General features: G+C 42.0%; 1 protein-coding gene across 2 annotated transcripts in view; it reads left to right on the top strand.

The window, feature by feature from the left end:
• Positions 1 to 19,505, top strand: part of ABL2 (ABL proto-oncogene 2, non-receptor tyrosine kinase) — a 154,681-nt gene that overhangs the window by 86,755 nt on the left and 48,421 nt on the right. Inside the window, exon 1 of one of the 2 annotated variants that reach the window (XM_030206554.1) lies at positions 11,250 to 11,508. The exons of the other annotated variant lie outside the window; for it this stretch is intronic. Within the exon in view, the coding sequence (XP_030062414.1) occupies positions 11,400 to 11,508 (109 nt within the window). The 5' untranslated portion in view covers positions 11,250 to 11,399. Of the gene's footprint in view, positions 1 to 11,249; positions 11,509 to 19,505 lie in introns of those variants that run through there. 2 annotated transcript variants of the gene reach the window in all.

Genomic DNA, 19,505 nt, shown 5'->3' with positions numbered 1-19,505 from the left:
CTATCCAACCGAGACCTCAACCCATTCATCTGTGCAGATGATGTCACAATCTATATTCCCTTCAGTCATGACTGGACAGAAATAACCAATGAAATCAATGACGGCCTGAACATCATGAATTCATGGGCAAATTCATTCCAACTGAACACTGAAAAAACACACTGCCTCATCCTATCATCTCAACACAAGTACAAACCCACAACCATAAACACCCTAGAACACACCCTCCCTGCCTCAGACAACCTAAAATTACTCGGTGTCACAATCGACCGCAACCTTACTCTGGAAAGCCAAGTAAACTCCGTAATAAAGAAAACGTTCTATTCAATGTGGAAACTTAAACGAATAAAACCTTTCTTCCCGAGTGTAACATGGGGTTAGGGAAAGAAGAAAAAAACAAAGTGGTAAAATGGGGATTTACTTGTGCTGGCGAACATTCCGCCAGTCAGCAATGTAGCTTGGAATTTTGAGAAGGGTTTTGGAATGGGAAGCTAAGGAGGGGTTACCTGGGAGACGGGGCTGGCTGGCAGTTGCAGAGAGGTTCTGGCAACTGAAGAGAGTGGATGTGCTGTTTGATGTGGGACAGGCAGTGTGGAATTGAAGAAAATTAAAAGTTTTAGGAAGTGAGTTTGGCTGGCAGTGAAAGCATTGAGGTGAGAGTGATAGTAAAAGTGAGATTGAGAAAGTGAGATTTGGGAATTTTCTGTAAATGTGGGGTGAATGGTGAAGGGAGTGTGGCAAGGGGATATTTAAAATAACAGTAATAGGGAGCTGTGCATGGAATGCTGAGAGTGTGGTGCATAGGACTGCAGGGTTGCCAGTCTCTCCCAGCTTAGGGAATTAAAAACTAAGAGTACAGGCTTGGGAAGGAAAGGGAAGTTTGCTTAATTTTATTTTAATAGATTATTTTGGCCACAGTTTTTGTAATACTCCTCAGAAGCAGGGAAAGGTGTAAACCCCACTTATAGGAAAGATAGGGTTTTGCATTCTTTGAGTTTTTTTAAGAGTGAAGTTTAGGAAGAAGATTTAATTGGACAAGACTGGCAGACATACAGAAAACAACAAGGGCCCCTCCGCAAGAAAGTCTACGCTGCCAACAAATGAAGATCGGTAACAGCTAAGTGACTTTTGAAAACACGGAGAAAACTTAAGTAGAGAAAGACAATTAGGAAAGGGAAAGAGGAATAAAAAGACATACTTACCTTGTTCCTTAGGAATAGTGAACGGAGTACCTGTGAAAACAATAAAAAGGGATACACAAAGAATCAATTCTTAAAGGTTATAAAAGAGAGAAACAATATATTTTATAACTAATTTGAGGAATTGATTATTGGTAAAAGAAGATACTTATCTGGAAAGTGCTCTGTAAAGACAAAGGTGGTTTCTGTGAAATGAATACAAGTAAAATAAGGTTATTATTGGGAGTTCGGGTTTAAGGGTTACAAAGTTAACATTTAAGTGGGAAAGGGAAATTCTGGTGTATGTTGAAATTGATTTGTTGTTCTTTCTACAAAGTAAAAGAATGTTTTAATAAAAATGTTATATTGTTTTTGAAAATCTAATCTCTTCTTATTGCCACCCAAACCGTTAAAAGAAAAATCCTGAATTTAGTTTAATTTCCTCCTTGGTTTCTAGGAAGTCAAGGACGTGGCTAGTTATTTGTCTCTCCCTCCTCCTTCCTGTGAACTGAATTCCGGCAAGGTTGCCACGACTGCCTACATCTGACCAGCCGGAACCCGGGTCATCATACTCAGGCAGGAGGGGCGGAGTTACACGAGGGAAATCTTTTGAAACCTAATACAGTCAGTGGTCCTAAGCCATGCAGATTACCGCAACACAATCTGTGCAGGATGTAAAGAACAACTCGCAAAAAAACTCCAGACCGCCCAAAACACAGCTGCCAGGCTGATATTTGGTAAATCACGTTTCAAAAGTGCTAAACCCCTCTGAGAAAAGCTGCACTGCCTCCCAATCAACATATCTTCAAAATCTGCACCAGCGTAGTCCCAGGATACATGACAGACCTCATAGATCTACCAACCAGAAACAGAATCTGATCATCACAATCATACCTAAACTTACATTTCCCAAATTGTAAAGGACTTAAATACAAAACAACTTAGGCATCCAACTTCTCCTACATAAGTGCACAACTATGGAATGGACTCCCAAAAGCTGTAAAAAAAAAAAAAAATCCATGACCATCTAAACTTCAGAAAATCACTAAAAACCAACCTCTTCAAAAAGGTTTACCCCACCAATCCAACATAACTCCCAACACCCAGCAACACAGCACAACCAATGATCGTAATGGATAATATACAATCTTCATCCCCTTTCGACCTTCAAGGTGCCTGACATACACCTACCTCATTCGACCACTATACAACCTGTATTTGTTATCTACCCACTGGTGAACGCCTTTACAGTATTATGTAAGCCACATTGAGCCTGCAAATAGGTGGGAAAAGGTGGGGTACAAATGTAACAAATAAAATGGATGGAGGATAGGGCAGGGGAGAATAGAAAGTTGCTGGACATAGATGGATGGAGGGCAGGGGAGAGGAGAATTACTGGGCATGGATGAATGGGGGCAGGGGAGAGAGGAATTTTGATGGACATGGGTGGATGGAGGAGAGGGCAGTGGAGAATGGACAGTTTCTGGACATGGATGGATGCAGGGGAGGGCAGGGGCTGAACAGTTGAACCTGAGTAAAATAAGCTCTGTGTATTACTTGAAAAGCGCACTCTCTATAACTAGCATTGCTGACAATCTTCGGAATACCCCTGAGGTAAACTAACATGTCTCAAGAGGCCAGGTTCACCCCCGTATCCCGCTCCCATCTAGCTCTAATCTGTTCTAAGCCCTCAAACTTAAAAGTCCACAAAGCCTTATGAATGCCCGACACTGTGGGAGCACTATCCAAAATCTCCTCAAAAAACGCTTTTAATTTAGCTCTCAGCTTGAGGCACAACGTCTCCACATCTAACGACCTAATGTAATGTTTTAGCTGGCAGTGCGCAAATGTATCCCCCCATTGGATAGACTCTGGATGCTTCAACTGGTCTAACGGTCTCAACCCTCCATCTGCTGCCAGTACCGCTTCTAAGTATCCCAACCCCAATTCCTCCCAACATGCGAAAGTTGGGTTATCTAAGCCTGGCAAAAAAGCTGGGTTACCTCTAATAGACAACAATTCTGTAACTTGTGGATTCCGACTTAAGCATCTTCCCAAAAACCGCCATGCTTCTCTCAGTGAACCCAAAAGAATGCTACCTCTCAAAGGACTGGGAATCAAAGATCTATCCACCTGCAATAGGGAAAGTAACTTAAATGGGGCAAAGTATGCTACCTCGAATTTCAGGGGCGTATAATAGTTAGATGAGAGTAACCAGTCGCAGACATGTCTTAGGAGGCAGGCGAAATTGTAAAGCCTCAAATTAGGTAGACCCAGCTCCCCCCCCCCCCCCCCCCGAGCCCAACCCCCCAGCAGAAAATGACACCTCACCTTTGCTTTCTTCACTCAGCAAAATTGTGTAACCAGTTGGTAAAATCGTCTGTCTTTCTTTAAGAGGCGCAGAGGTAAAGTCTGCAACAGATATAGCCATCTAGGGAATATCACCATCCTAATAAGACCTATACGCCCTATCAGCGGTACAGGCAGCGCATGCCACTTCTCTAGCTGCTTTTCAGTCTTAACATCTGTTTAATATTAAGGCTATACAAGTCCGCCACTTTTGATGTGAGGAGAACTCCTAAATACCTAAATGAACTGTCTGCCCAACGTAAAGGAAAACTTCCGGGCCAAAAGAGTCTAACTTCCGGTAAGGTAGCCAGAGCCTCGGATTTATCTAAGTTTAAGCAAAAACCAGAATAATCCCCAAATTCCCTGAAGACCTCCAGTAGAGCCCACAGCGAGTCTTGAGAATCCGTGAGCATCACTAAAAGGTCGTCAGCGAATGCATCTAATTTAAAACTTTCCCTCCTACCATGACCCCATGTATAGCAGGATTCGAATAGATGTCCCGTATAAGAGGATCAAGATATAAAACAAAAAGCAGCGGCGATAAGAGACACCCCTGTTGGGTCCCTTGGCCGATCACAAAATCGTCTGAACCTAGACCATTCACCATTACCCTAGCACGTGGCGAAGCATATAGGGTCTCGACCACTACCATGAACCATCCCTCAAAACCATAGGCCTTTAGAACCACAAACAAGAAATCCCACTTGACGCGATCAAAAGCCTTTTCGGCATCAAAACTGACAAAGGGGGCTCCCCAGACGCACCTACAAGCTCCAAGGAGGCCAGTATAGCCTAAGGTTTTAGAGTCAGCAGGTATCAGTTTGGCAGATGTTGAAGTCTGCTAGGCTAACTGGTTAGGAGGAGGAAGGTGGCAAGCAGGGCTGGGAATCTTGCAAGTACAGGCAGCAAGTTGGCTGAGGATAGAATAGTTGGTTGGAGGGGGGCAAGCTAATAGGTTTGGTGGAATGACTTACATGGGGGCTGTAAAAGATAGGGAGAGCAACTGACAGGGTATATATGTGAGAAAGTTTGCAGAGTTGAGGTTGAGAAGAAAAATGAGGCTAGAAAAGGAATGGGAATGTGAGAGGAAACGGGACCAAAGTACTCTCTCCCACTGACTCAACATTTCTTTCCTTCCTTTCTAATTCTCAATACTCAGGTAGCATCTGCCCTTTCCTTCCCCTGTTTGTGGTCTTTTTTCTCCTTGTCCTTTTTAATTCTTCTTTTTCTTACCCTCCTCTGCCTGTTTCTAGTTCTCTGGTGGTGGGCGAGTGAGAATTGTGGAGGGAAGGGGTGAGAGAAGGGAAGGCTGCTGGGCATTTTTGGGCACAGGGAAAACATGAGGAGGGTTGGGGATACTAGTATTGGCAAAGTATTACAAGAGTATGGTAGTAAGTATGGTGGGGGCTGATGAGCTCCCATCGTTGTTCTTGGGGATGATGGGTGTTGATGTCAGCAGCTGCAGCCTAACACCTGCACTCTGCTCCCTATGACGAAAATGATGGTAGCTCATCTTAACACTAGAGGACGTGTATTTCTGTTTTTCCAGTTTTGCACAGTCTACAGAGTCTGGCATCTGGGGCTTCCATGTCAGATTTTGTACATTTTATATTTGTGGTCGGCTAGTCTGTATTTGGTGAAGGTCTGTCCATAATTTGAAGTGTGACCAAGCTGAGGTATTCTGCTAGCATGTAGAGGAGGATCTATAGCATTCTTCTTTTGATCCCTCATAGGATATATTGGTGTTTTAGAACCTGGTGTAATATTTGCAATGTTGCCTTAGACAGGGCTTTGTATTTAGTCCTGTTATTAAATGCTGCTATGATGTGGAAGGCTTGCTATATATAGTATATAGTATGGTGTATGACTACTTTTTCACATGATTCTGTATTTCACAATCTTCCTGGTAATGGAAAGGATTTGTGGTATTGAGGTAATGCCAGAATTTCAATTTTATATAAGGCATATGGGGAAGTATCCTGGTTCTCCTTTGCCCCTACTGGTGACTGAGTGAAAAGGAAAGAATGTATGTCCAGAACTGAAGGCACAGGATTGATATTGTTTGTCTTCTGCTTACAAAGACAAGAATTGACCTCACGCCTAAGCTACAGTATCTTGAGTATGATCTCGGTACCTACTTCTATTGCTCTAGTATTTAGAAGGACAATCTGTACCAGTGCAGAATAGATCATGAAACAGCTATTCTTGCACAAGAATCACTGTGCACTGATAGCACCGCAGACTCTAGCATCCATGCCAGCCCTTGTCATTGTAGCTGATGAACCTTTTTCATCTGCCTCACTGCATCTGCCAGGGCAGCAGCATTCTTTTACTGCAAAAGATGTTTCAACAAACTTGTCAAGAGCTACTGCAAAGATCTGCCATCTGTGCCACATCAACAGCCAAGTATGCCATCTGGTGTTACGCTGAGAGAGGGGTTCATTTCAAGATATGATAGTTCCTCTTCTGTCTACTTCAGACTCTAAATCTCACTTCTTTGCATATTGAGCTATCTCAAATGGTCATAGAGGATTACCCAGATCCAGAGTTTATTCCTCTGGAATTGCCTTTATAAGAAAGAGGACATGCTCAGTGGGAGAGATCCATTTCCTATTTGAAATGGGTCGCCACATAATGATCTTTCTTATCTCAGATTTTGTTCAGTGAAGCTGGCCAAAACTTCAGTTTTGGTCAAAAATGTACAAGCATTTTCAGCCAAAACCGAAACAAGGCTGAATACCAAATTTAGGCTGGCTCTGGCACCAAAACAATTTTGGTCAGCCTCTACATCAGTGATTTCCCAAACTGGGTTCCTCGAACTCTCTTCAGTGGTTCCTCAAGAAATTAAATTGTACAGTCTTTTGTATGAACATATATGTTTACATAAATTGAGGGTTCCTCTGTGTATGAAAACATTTTAGGGGGTTCCACCATAGTAGAAAGTTTAGGAAATTGCAGCTCTGTATGGTAGCCCATGCAAGAAAGCTCTATAGTAATCTGTAGTTTGTTACTCATAAGCACTATTATCCGGTAGGAAGAAGTTATACCAGCTATCCTATGAGAACACCTATTACAGGGAAGCAACTTTTGTTTTCCAGGCACGGTTCCTGCTAAGGAGGAGAATTCTGAACTTTGAGACACGTGCTCTTGCAACCTAGAGAGGGAGAGTAATGTGAAGCTATTGCAATTTTTAAATTTGTAAATCCTGGATCTCATGTGACATAATGAGGCTGCCAAACCACGAGGCTAGCCACTATTGCTTAAATTTTTTATGACTAATGTGCTTATGAAGAATGGAAACGGAGCTCTTTTATAACTTTGCAGATTCAGTGGACCAGTTGGTCTTTCTGGTGTTTACTGGGTTCTATAACCTATCTCCTTGGCAAATCTTAAAATAATGTTACAAGGAGCCAATAAATGATACTCCCTTATAATACACCAGCTCCAAATTATCTCTCCACTTATATTATTTGCTTTCAACAAATAACTATATATTATCTTCCTTCAAATGATGTTAAAGAACCTCAGCGGTGCTCATTACTATTATTTATCAAGTAATGTTTATAGCATCCAAATCTTCATCGGCTCTTCCGATTACTTCCTCCTCTCTAATCTTTATTTAAACATTTACTTCACTTGTTGTAACTTTAAATGACCATACTCATCTTATGGATTGTGTCTGACTCAGGGGTAGGAGCGTCCGACACGCATGTTTCACCGTCCCTCGGGCTGTCTCAAGGACATTCCCCCTTAGCCATATCTAGCTCCAGCTCTGCTGCTATTCACAAGGATAGATCTGGGTTACCCTTGTGAATAGCAGCAGAGCTGGAGCTAGATATGGCTAAGGGGGAATGTCCTTGAGATATCCTGAGGGAGGGTGAAACATGTGTGTCTGATGCTCCTACCCCTGAGTCAGACACAATCCATAAGATGAGTATGGTCATTTAAAGTTACAAGTGAAGTAAATGTTTAAATAAAGATTAGAGAGGAGGAGATAATCGGAAGAGCCGATGAAGATTTGGATGCTATAAACATTACTTGATAAATAATAGTAATGAGCACCGCTGAGGTTCTTTAACATCATTTGAAGGAAGATAACAATATATAGTTATTTGTTGAAAGCAAATAATATAAGTGGAGAGATAATTTGGAGCTGGTAATTGTAAGCTCTGTCGAGCAGGGACTGTCTCTTCGTGTTCAAGTGTACAGCGCTGCGTACGTCTAGTAGCGCTATAGAAATGATAAGTAGTAGTAGTAGTGTATTATAAGGGAGTACTGTGTAATGTAGCCATGTCTGGTGTATCCATGCCTGGTGCTAATTCATTCTTTGAAAGGTGACTTCCCTCACTCTGGTGGCTGAAGCATGCAATAAGATCATGTAATACCGTGCCAGCAGACCATGTTTGTTCCGTGAGCCACTATTGTAAGCTGTGTAGAAATACCTGGCACTGCTTGTGAATTTTTTTTTTTAACAAAAAAAAGAAAAGCTGTTTGGTTTCTAGTATGGAAATTGTTTTCTATTCCACTTCTGCACATTTCCTTCTTTGCTAACCACATCAGAAAACAGGTCACAAGTTGCTTAGATCACAGATATGTTGCAACTTCAGATTGCAGTAGGCTACATTAATGCCAGGTCTGTAGTGAACAAAGTGGAAACCATAAGGGAGTGGCTAGAAGAGGACAAGTTGGGCACTTTATAACAAAATCCTTGCTTCATTCTAGGGTCGACCCAATCCTAAATGAACTTTGTTTCCCCCCCCCCCCCCCCCCCCCCCAGGATATAAAATTATTCACTTGACAAGAGACAAAAAGAAAGGAGGGGTCCTAGCAGTGCAATAGAGATCCTTTTTCCAGGTAAAAGTTCTCTGCATTTAGTCCCCCACTTGGAAATACTCGCACTATACATGACAATTCACTGCAGGATCAACTTTGCTGCCTTGTATTTTATTTATTTAGATTTTGCTCACACCTTTTTCAGTAGTAGCTCAAGGTGAGTTGCATTCAGGTACACTGGATATTTCTCTGTCCCTGGAGGGCTCACAATCGTACCTGAGGCAATGGAGGGTTAAGTGACTTGCCCAAGATCACAAGGAGCAGCAGTGGGATTTGAACCGGCCACCTCTGGATTGGAAGACCGGTGCTCTAACCACTGGGCCACTCCTCCACTCCAACTCCCCCCCCCCCCCCCCCCCCCCCGGGGCAAGTGGTCAGAATCACAGCTAGATTTTGTGGATTTCATTTCAGATATCTGTGTAAACCACTTAACGTGCCACTACTCTGCTGACTTAAACCTAAATGCAGATAACCTCGAGGATGAGAGCATCAGAGACTGCATGGCCTTTTTACAGCAGTGGGACTTTCACTACCCAGTAGTAGCTAAAACCTATGTAAAAGGGCATGCTTTGGATATGTTTGTGAACAGACTCTCATGAACATAATTTTAAGCTAGAGAATATTAACCTTCACACTCAACTGGAAGGAGAACATAGCTAAACAAGCAACAGCAACCAAGTCCTATGAAACATGCGGCAAGGTGAATGACGAGCTCTACTGGTCAAGGATATATGATGACCAATGGTCTCTGAATACGGGCACTGTCAACTTTGTCAGAGAAGGAGGCCAGATGTCAGACTGTATTAGATGAGAGCCCCAGTGAGAACAAAAAAAATTACCAAGCAGAAGGTGGCACACTGGTTTAATAGTGAGCTAGAAGCACTGAAAAGAGCCTGCACGAAACAAGAACAAAAATGGCAGAAAAACAAATCAGATGAAAATAAAACAGCATGGAAAAAGGCTAGATAGGAATATAAGTCCAAACTGAGAATACAAATTCTGATACTATGGTGAGCAGATAGGGATAGGACCAAATTACAACAATATCAGAAAATTGTATGGGCTGGTCAAACACCCAATCACTAATCATAGGGAATGACAATCTCCCCCCCCCCCCCTCCACACACACACACACTGCAGGTGAGCTAGCATGCCACTTTGAAACCAAAATACTAAACTTAAGGAAGGACTTCATGAACAGCGGAATAGAAATGGAGTCCTTTATTGAGGAATTGGATGACCAGAATGGGGGCATCATTGCTGACAAAGTATGGTCTACATTCAACAAACTCAAATGAGGTCTGTCACATGATGATAAAATTCTCTACTGCTTATTGCATATCTGCCCAAATTTTGTGATGAAAGAAGCCCCAACCCTCTTTGAACGATTCACAATCCTCATAAAGACAAAGCTGTCAAAGGGCCGTTACCCAATAGTGAGAGGAAATATTTTACTGACCCCATCCTGAAAAAGTGAAGATTAGCAGAGGTGACATTAAAACCTATAGACCAGTTGCATTGACCCCTCTGAGGGCCAAAGTCATGAAAGGAGTAGTTGCTAAACAGCTAATGGAATATCTGTGCACATTCTCCATATTCCACAAATTGCAATCAGGCATCATGCCACAGTTTAGCACTGAGACTGTCGTAACAACTCTCAACTTTAGGAGGCAGATAAGTTTGGGTGAAAAGAGTCTACTACTACAGTTTGTCATGTCCTCAGCTTTTGACATGGTAGACCATCCCATTCTGTTAAGGCTGCTGGACAAAATTGGGATTGGCGGAGTGGTACACATTTGGTTTGAGGGATTTCTTGCGTCAAGGTCATACCAAGTGAAAATGGGCAACAGATCTTGCCACCCTGGAAAGCTCTGGAAAGCTGTCTGCAGAGTACCACAAGGGTTCCCTATCTCACCTTATTCAATATAATGATGCTCCTGCAAAACATGGCCTCCACCTATTCATCTAGGCTGACAATGTGTCCATATATATCCCTTTCGAGAAAGACCTAAGTGAAATTATGGACACAATTAAAATAGGGCTAAATACAATGGTATCTTGGGCATCAGCTTTCAAGTTGAAACTGAACAGGGAAAAGACACAAATTCTAGTAGTGACATCACCTTACTGCAATACCATATACGCCAGCATCACCACAGAGGGATCTTTGTACCCCATTTTCAATCACCTTAAGATCTTAGGAATTATTGTAGACCAAAAATTGTCCTTTGAAAAACAAGTGTGAAGCATAACATGAAAAATGTTTCACATAATGTGGAAAGTGAGGAGAATCAGGATACTTCCAGAGAATCATATTCCATATGTTAGTATAGTCAATGGTACTCGCTCACGCTGACTACTTCAATGGAGTCTGCGCGGGTTGCAAGGAGCAAATATTAAAATAGTTACAGACCGCTCAGAACATCAACCAGGCTGATCTTGAGATGCTTACAATGATGGCTGATCAAAAAGTGATATGCAGAATGGGCCAGTGCATTAGCAAGTCCAGATCTTGTACAGTACTTTCTTGTCACTTCTTGGGAATGTGCACCTATTGATGTATTTTTATTTTGCTAAGTAGAAGAGGAAGTGTATTTCTAGTTTTTTCTACAGTGTTGGCATTGCATACAGTATTGGGATTCTTGGTTTCCATTTGTTTCTGCATGTTTGTTTCAAGATTGTCACTGGAGTGGGTCTTTGTGTGGTGCCACTGAGTGAGGCGAGGCAGTCTGCTAGCTCTTTTTTTTTTTTTTTTTGGCTGTAATCCCAGTCCCTCCTTCCCTAGGTAGCTCCACCCTTACTTTGCTGCTAGCTAATCAGGAGAGATCAGCACTGCAGTTAAAACAAATCCTTTTTCTCTTCTTGATGGCATGCTTCACTGCTGTACCAGCTCTGCTACAAAATACATTTCTGCTCTTGATTTAGCCAGCCATTAAATTATGGTATTAACAGTTTTGTGTTCTTGCATATAGAATAGGAATGGTGACAATTCTTGACTTCTTGTAGCTAGCTGTGCCTTTTCTTCTGCTGCTCTTTAATATGATCCTGACTGTTCTGCTGCCGTCCAGGGACCTGGGGAGGAAACAAGACAAACTGCTCTTCACCCTGTTTGATGATGCCTTGGACCCTGATTTGTTTGTTTCTACAGGTGCGTGAACAGAGTGAAATTGTGTTCAGGGCACATGGATGCTGCTTTGCTGACTATTTCCTGAGGTGGTGACCCTAGGGCTCAACTGTTGCAGCTTCATTTTTACATTATGAAGTCGGCTGGAGTTAGCCTGTAATTTTCTGCTCCTGAAGTTAGTCCCTCACATTCCCTGTAGAATTTAGTGTTTATTTTATTTTTTTGAATGAATCTTTAGTGGGACTCGCGCTGCATGATAGGATGTCTAACACTAGTGGGTAGCTGAAGTGCCAGTACTTGACTTCCATTCTAATGTCTGTTTTGTGATTTGGCTGTTGAGTAACCATAACTGAATGCTGGAAACCTTGTTGGCAGAAAACAGAATGATCCTCTCCCCGTTACCCGTCACACCTGGTTTTTGCCTTGTTCTTTGTCAAACAGTTTTTTTCTCATGTTATAGTTCATGTTTATAATCAGGGCTATTTCAAGCCAGAATTATTAGCAGACTTTGTTGAGCGCTATACTAGCTGTTGGGTTAATAAAGCTGTACAGGCATACAGTGAATGGTTAATAGATACTCCAGTGTTTGGAGGGAGTTTGTTCAGCAGAGCTGACAGTGTAAGTAGTTAGAAAACAGGGATGTGTGGGAAGGAGTACAGATGAAGCAGAGGGTAAAATGAGATTTGGAGGGGGGGCATGGGGAGATTCAGTAAGCAGATGAGGGGTTTACAAAAATATCCCTCTATATAACAGAATTGCAGATTAGTGTTTTATCTGCAAAATTATTGAACTGTACCGAAACTGAGAAATACTGATTCCTAAATTTTGCTTTGCTTATCAACAGGATTATTCAGTTAGGTTTTGCTAAAACACAATGTATTTGCACATCATTGAGTTATGTTGAGTGTTTTGTATATGTTACATAAAATTGTAAACTCTATTCACTGATTAATGAATCGATGCATCCCAAAATCATCAATAGAAACTGGAAAGTAGTGACACTAAATATATAGCTCTGCATTCCATTTTTAAAATCTATAAGCATCCTGCTGTTTGTTTGCTGTTGGATATAGGATGCTGCACTAGATGGACCTTTTGGTCTGACCTAATTTGGCAAGTGCATTTTAGATTTACTCTTGTTTTCATTGGTAGCTCAAGGCAAAAGACATTGAGGTACAAGTGGATGTTTCCTTTTTTTTTTTGTTATATTTGTACCCCGCGCTTTCCCACTCATGGCAGGCTCAATGCGGCTTACATGGGGCAATGGAGGGTTAAGTGACTTGCCCAGAGTCACAAGGAGCTGCCTGTGCCTGAAGTGGGAATCAAACTCAGTTCCTCAGTTCCCCAGGACCAAAGTCCACCACCCTAACCACTAGGCCACTCCTCCACTATCTCAGAGTTAGTCTAAGTTTGTGACTTGCACAAGGATCACAAGGAACCTTAGTGAGATTTGAACTCTGGCTTCCCTGGTTCTGTCAGCTACTGTAATCACAAAACTCATATTTATATTCATACATACTTGTAGGTCAAGGAACCCACTACCAGGGTTAAGCTGCAGATGGGGTAAAGTGGTAGTGTATTGAGATTGCTTAACCCTAGTTTAATAGTTTTAGTACAAGAGAGAAAGGAACATCTGGTGTGGCAGCACACTGAATTGCCTTGGCTAGGGCTTGTTCAAGGGGTCAGTCTGCATATGCTATGAAGACCAGTTTTCTTCAGCAAGGTACAAAGGCAGAGTTCAGTGTTGCTAAATCTGACATGATCTGATTCATATTGGGATCTGTATTGAGAAGAACATATTGGTTGACATGAATTTCTGTCTGGCAGTTGTAGCTGAGTACAGTGCAGTGACAATGAGGAGCAGGTTTAATATATGAGTGGAGGTTTGAGGTCTGTGGTAACCTTCCAGCGTGCCACCATGGGTTTAGCACCTTCTGTTGCAAGCTTCATATGTTGGTCTGTACATCCTATCTGAAGGCATTGCAGGCTTGGCTTTGCTAGATTGCACAGAGCATAAGTTAAGCAACTATATGTAGAGGAGTAGCCTAGTGGTTAGAGCAGCGAGGGAAGCCAGGGTTCAAATCTTGCTAAAACTCCTTGTGACCTTGGCCAAGTTCCTTAATACTCAATTGCCTCAGTTACAAACATAGATTATAAATCCTCTAAACAGAGAAATGCCTATTGTATCTGAATATAAGACGATCTTGATCTACTATTAAAAAGGTATGAGCTGAATTCAAATAAAATCTGGTTCAGAGCATAATCTAGTTTAGGCTGCATATTTTAGAGTGAAGTGAATCCTCCTTGTAGCCTTATCTGAGATGAAAATAGAAGCTGTTATCTGAGGCAGGATGTCTTCATGCCACAACCATTACCACATCCCCTTATGTCCTGCTCCTTAATTCTAGTTCTCACATTCTTTTTATTTTTCCTTTAGAGATTTTGTACTGAGTCAGTGTGTACAGTTTACATTGGTAATTTCACACCTAAAGAATTTTTGGAAGGGATTTGGTTCTTGAACTTCATGATTAATTAGAATTTGCAGGTTGCTTCTGGAAGCAGAAGTAGTGTTTCTCTTAATATTGTATAATAATAACTAGTAAAAGAGGCCCGTTTCAGAGCAAATGAAACGGGCGCTAGCAAGGTTTTTGTTGGCAACACCCCCCCCCCCCCCCCCCCCCCGGCCAACACCTTCGTTGTTCTGCCATTGCTCCGCCCCCAACATCATGACGTTTGACGTGAGGGCGGGGCCCGGAGCGATTTCCCTGCCTCCCTCCCTGCCAAACCCCTTCGTTGTTCTGCCATTGCTCCGCCCTCGAGGGCGGGGCCCGGAGCGATTTTGGTGGTTTCACCACCACGAACCTTCGAACCTTTTTGAAGGAAGTCAGGGCTTGGCTTCACTGACGTCAGTGTCCTCAGAACGTTGAGGGTGAGTTTTATTATAGTAGATTAAAAAAAAGTTTATAACCCACTGTATCTGCAAGAGTTTAAGCGGGGAACAAGCCACATACAAAGTATAAAAAGACAAAACAATAAATTATTTCTCTACTCGACAAACTATAAAAATTATATTTTGGGTAACACTTCGGCCTTCCATGCAAAGAATGTGAAATAGAATGTGCATTGATTAGTAGCCAACTTGCCATTGAATGGAGTCTGCTATACAAGTTTCAGGATGAGAGAGGCACTGTGCTTGCTTGCGTTGATCAGCCCTGCCATATGGATCTGATCAAGTCAAGTACTTTTTTATAAGCAGTAATACGGGTGTTCATGTGTTACACACCACCCTTTTCTGCTGACAATGAAACAAGTGTTTATAAACTTATAGGTCAGCTTATTTTCTTTTTAGAATTTTGTGAAACAAATGGACCTTAGTGCTCTTGTCCAGAGGCTTGATTGGAAATAATACACTTAATAAGCTCTGTAATAGTTACTTGGTGCTCACTGTGCTATCGATAACAGGGAACATGTGTTTAGCTGACGTGATATTGCTGGATCTCATTTCATCTGGGAAATCCCCCACCCTCTCTCCCTCCCCCATGTGGCATCACCGTCTTGTGGATTTGGTTTTCATCTGCTTTGAAGCTCAGGCTTACACGCTGAGTTGTACTACTTGGTATGTGTTTGGAAAAATGTCTTGTGTGCAAGAGGTGAGGCATATATTGGAATACCACAAATGTCTGTGTCAAGAGTATAACAAAAGAGGGCTTTTATAAGTACAAAAAAAAATTTCTGCCTTTAAATATGATGTCCAATAAGTTACTGTAATGGAATGTGAATCTCTCAGAACTAGGTTCAGGTCCTCATCTGATGATAGGCATGATTGTCTATTGGGGGCAACGCCTAAAGGTTGCTTCTCAAGTTTTAGTAGGTATTTCTGTGCAGTTACTGAAAGTCTGTTTGTGTGTGTGTTTTGTTTTGGTTTTTTTTTAATTCCCAGCACATCATCAGATGAGTGCTGGAAAGCCCAGTACATCCAAAGTGATCCTGTGCCTGTGCTTTTGGAAATTGCCTTCTGCATAATCTCTTTCATAGGGCTGGTATTTAGTTTATATTAAAAACACACAACATAAGTTACAATCCGTACTTACACAGTTCCATTTGGCAGATCTTAAGATATTTATGTCTGGAGGCGAGGGATTGGAGAAATGGTTTGACAATGGATTCAAGTTAAACTCTGAAAAATCAAAACGTATTTGTTTCCTGGAAAGGTGGATTTTAGGGCTTTAGCCTTTAATGATGATGTCTCTCTGAAGGTGAACATGTGCATAGCTTTGGTGCTAATTTTGTCTGGATAAACAATTTCAGGGTCATCTGGCCATGTTTTACTAATTGAATAGGAAGAGCTCATTCTATATTTAATAAGAATGATCTTGTTTTCATTCATACCTTAATTTCTAGGTTACTGTAATTGTGTATGGGGCCTGGAGGGAGGGGGACTTAAGACTCATTTAGCTGATGGAAAAACAGTTGTAAGACTGATAGGGAAAAGTCATGTGATCATCTTACCAATTCTGAGATTTTTATACTGGCTACCAATTGTTTTTTGGGTCTTCACAATAAGGCACAGTGTTATTTGACAGGTGATAATGCCCTTGTATAAGTCTCTGATGAGGCCCTATTTAGCATGCAATTCTGAAGACCGCACCTATGGAAAGATATAAACAGGATGGAGTCGGTCCAGAGGGCGGCTGCCAAATTGGTAAGCTGTCTCGGTCATAAAACATATAGTGATAGGCTGGAGAGAGGAGATATGATAGACATTTAAATACCTCAGTGGCGTTAATGTACAGGAGGTGAGTTTTTTTTCAAATGAAGGAAGACTGGATTGAGAGGGCATAGGATGAAGTTAAGAGGAAATAGACTTAGGAGGAATCAAAGAAAATACTCTTTCATGGAAAGGGTTGTGGATGCGTGGAATGGCCTCTCAGTGAAAGTCGTGGAGATGAAGACTGTCAGAATTTAAGAACGCGTGGGACAGAAATGTGGTATCTCATAGGAGGAGGAGGAGTTAGTGGATACTAAGGAAGAGCAACCTGGATGGGCCATTTAACACTTATCTGCCGTCATCTTCAAATCCTTGCTCAAAGCCCACCTCTTCAATGTTGTCTTCGGCACCTAACCTTTATACCTTTTCATGAAATCTAGACTGCCCCAATTTGACTGCCCCTATTTGACTGACTGTACATTTGTCCTTTAGATTGCAAGCTCCTTGAGCAGGGACTGTCCTATTGTAACTAGGGTTAAAAGAAAAAAAGAAAAAATACTTACCTGGGTCTTGGGGGCCACTGGGGTAGGCTGGGAAGGTCTGGGAATGTTCCCGGGCCAGGAGCAGCTGGCAGTGGTGGTCCTGGGTGTTGGGGATGCTCCGGGAAAGAGCGCTGCAAAAGGCAGCGTTCTCGGAGCCAGCGTTGCTGTCCGGGGAACCGGGGGCGCTGTGTGAAGGGAAGCAGTGCTCCCGGTACGGCGCTGCTGTTTTGGGGGGCCCGCTGGGTTTGGGCCGTCCGTGGGCCGGTTCTGGAGAGAAGAGTGCTGAGAAGGGCACTGCCGCCGTTGTTTTTGGGCTCCCGGGGACGATTGGGCATGTCCCCGGGAGCGAAGAGAGGAGCACGGGAGCAGCGCCGTCATTTTTTTTGATGGGGGTAGTGAGCGGGGCCTGCCTGGCCAGAGGGAGGAGCGCGACAGGTGTGTCGAGGGTGCGCGCACGCGCACGAACTGTTTTTTGGTAGGAGCTCCGGCGAGGCCTACAAGCCTGGGCCTCGATTTTTAAGCCGGAGCTCCAGAAGAATCGCGGTTTTTGGGGCAAATTTTTCAAAACGCTCCGTTTTTGCCCCAGGATGTCGGAGACCGGAACGGATGGAAGGCTTAACGTGAGGGGAAATTCTACAACAAGGTAAGGGGTCGTTTGGCCCGGAATTTTGATTGGTTAATTTTAAATTTGCATAAATTGGGTTTTTTATTTTTTAAAAATCAGGGGTTTATTGGTTTTAAATTCTATTTGCATATTTGGGTTCAGGGTATTTTTCTTTATTTTTGTGGGGTGTTACATTTTAAATTTTAACATTTTTTGGGGGTGTTCTGGTGTAGTGTGGGTTTTAAGGGGCTAATTACATGGTAAAATTTTAAATTCGACGTAGCAGGTAGAGGGGAGGGGGATTGAATTTTTAGAGTGGGTTTCAAATTATTTTGGGATTTTTGAGGGGGGTTTAGGAGAGATAATTGCGGGCGGACTGTAAAAATTGGTATTTTTAAATTTTAAAAGCAGGATTTAATAGGGAATGGGAAGTTTAATTGGTGTAGAAATTTTGGGGTGATTTGGATATAGTTTTATAGGGTTTTTATTTAATTTTATTACTTTTCCATTAGTTTCTATGGGGTTAAAATGGGGATTTTGCACTGCTGGCCAGAATTCCGCTGGTCAGCAGTGGAGATTGGAATCTTGGTACTAGGCAGGGATTGGCTGGAAGGGTCTTGGAACGCAAGCCAAGGCTGGTTTGGAACGCAAGCCAAGGCTGGTTACCAAGGCAACCGGGGAGTTGCAGTTGGTCAGAGTGAGATTGTTGGTCAGAGAGAGTGGAGGTGTTGAGGAGGTGCTGGTAGTGAGAGGAGGGTTTTAATGGTACAAGTTAGGATTTTGGGAAAAGTTTCTGGTGATTGATGGTGAATGAAAGTAAGGTGTGTAAGGAAGGTGTGATTTATAGTATAAGTTTTAAAATTTTGTTAGGTTTGTAGGAACAGGGGTATAAGGTAGGAGTTAAGTGGAATTGGTTAATAAAGGGTTATTGGGGTAATAGTAATAGTAGCTTAAGGTGTATTTGGGTAAGGGTTTAGGGATAAATTTAAGGAATAATTCAATGGAAGTAGAGTTATAGCTTAAAGGGTAGTGAGTTAAAATAAGAGTGTGAATAAGTGTAATAAAGGAATTGTGTGGGAGTGATTGGGTGAAAGGGACAATCAATTTCTCTCACCACAAGTTCAGGGAAAAAAAACTAAAGTTTAGACCTGGAAGATAGGGAACATTTGATTAATTTTATTTCTGAAGAATAGTTGGCCACAGTTTTTTATATACCACTCCTTAGCTAAACTGGTTTCAGTTCAACCCAGGAAGAGAGGGTTTTGCTCCCATTTCGTTTGGTTAAGGAAAGGTTTAGAAGGAAGACTTCCCAGAAGCAAGGCATCTATTGACAACGGGCCCCCACGCAAGAAAGACGGTGACAAGAACGGAAAGTGAACCAACGACAGCTAAGTGACATTCTGGGACACAAAAAGTGTTTAGACGTAAAGAGAGAGAGACTAATAGAGAAGAAGAAAAAAACAATACTTACCTTATTTCCTTGGTGAGAGGGGTGGGCTGCTTACGGAGTCCTGAAAAGAGAAAAGAAAACACAAAAGAATCAAATTCAGGGAAATACTCACAAAGAGAGAGAAAATACAGAGAAAATTTGGGTTTGCTAAGGTTAATTTAAACTTATCTGATTTTGGGGTGTGTTCTGACGAAAGCGAACCTAAAAGAGAAAAGAGGTACAAAAATAAGTAAGATATCACAACAAAAGAGTAAATCTGCACATTGTATTACAATTATTATCTACTTTAAATGTTATAATATTTGTTTTAGAAATTTCTGAAATTAAAGTTGACTTATTGTTTGAAAATCTTAATATTGTGTTGGTTCTAGTTAATTTGGTTAAGTATCCAATTTAGTTTATTTTTCCTCCCACATCTTTTTGAAAGGGTGGGACGAGGTTAGTATTCCTGCACCATCCTCTGAGCTCCGTGTGGTACTCAACATCAGCCACGACTACTAACAACAGGTGTTGGGTAAACCACCACAGATACAACGGAGCGCAGGAGGGTGGTGACACTATGTTAAACTGTACAGCGCTGCATAACCCTAGTAGCACTTTAGAAATGTTTAGTAGTAGTCATGTTTTTATGTTTCTAGGGCTTTTAAAGGCATATGATCCTTGTAGCTTTATGCTCAGCTAAACAGTCCTTGTTAAGTCTTGGCCTTTTCTAATGTA

Source organism: Microcaecilia unicolor, chromosome 6, assembly GCF_901765095.1.
Source record: "Microcaecilia unicolor chromosome 6, aMicUni1.1, whole genome shotgun sequence".
NCBI lineage: Eukaryota > Metazoa > Chordata > Amphibia > Gymnophiona > Siphonopidae > Microcaecilia > Microcaecilia unicolor.
This window is presented reverse-complemented; position numbering and strand designations above follow the sequence as displayed.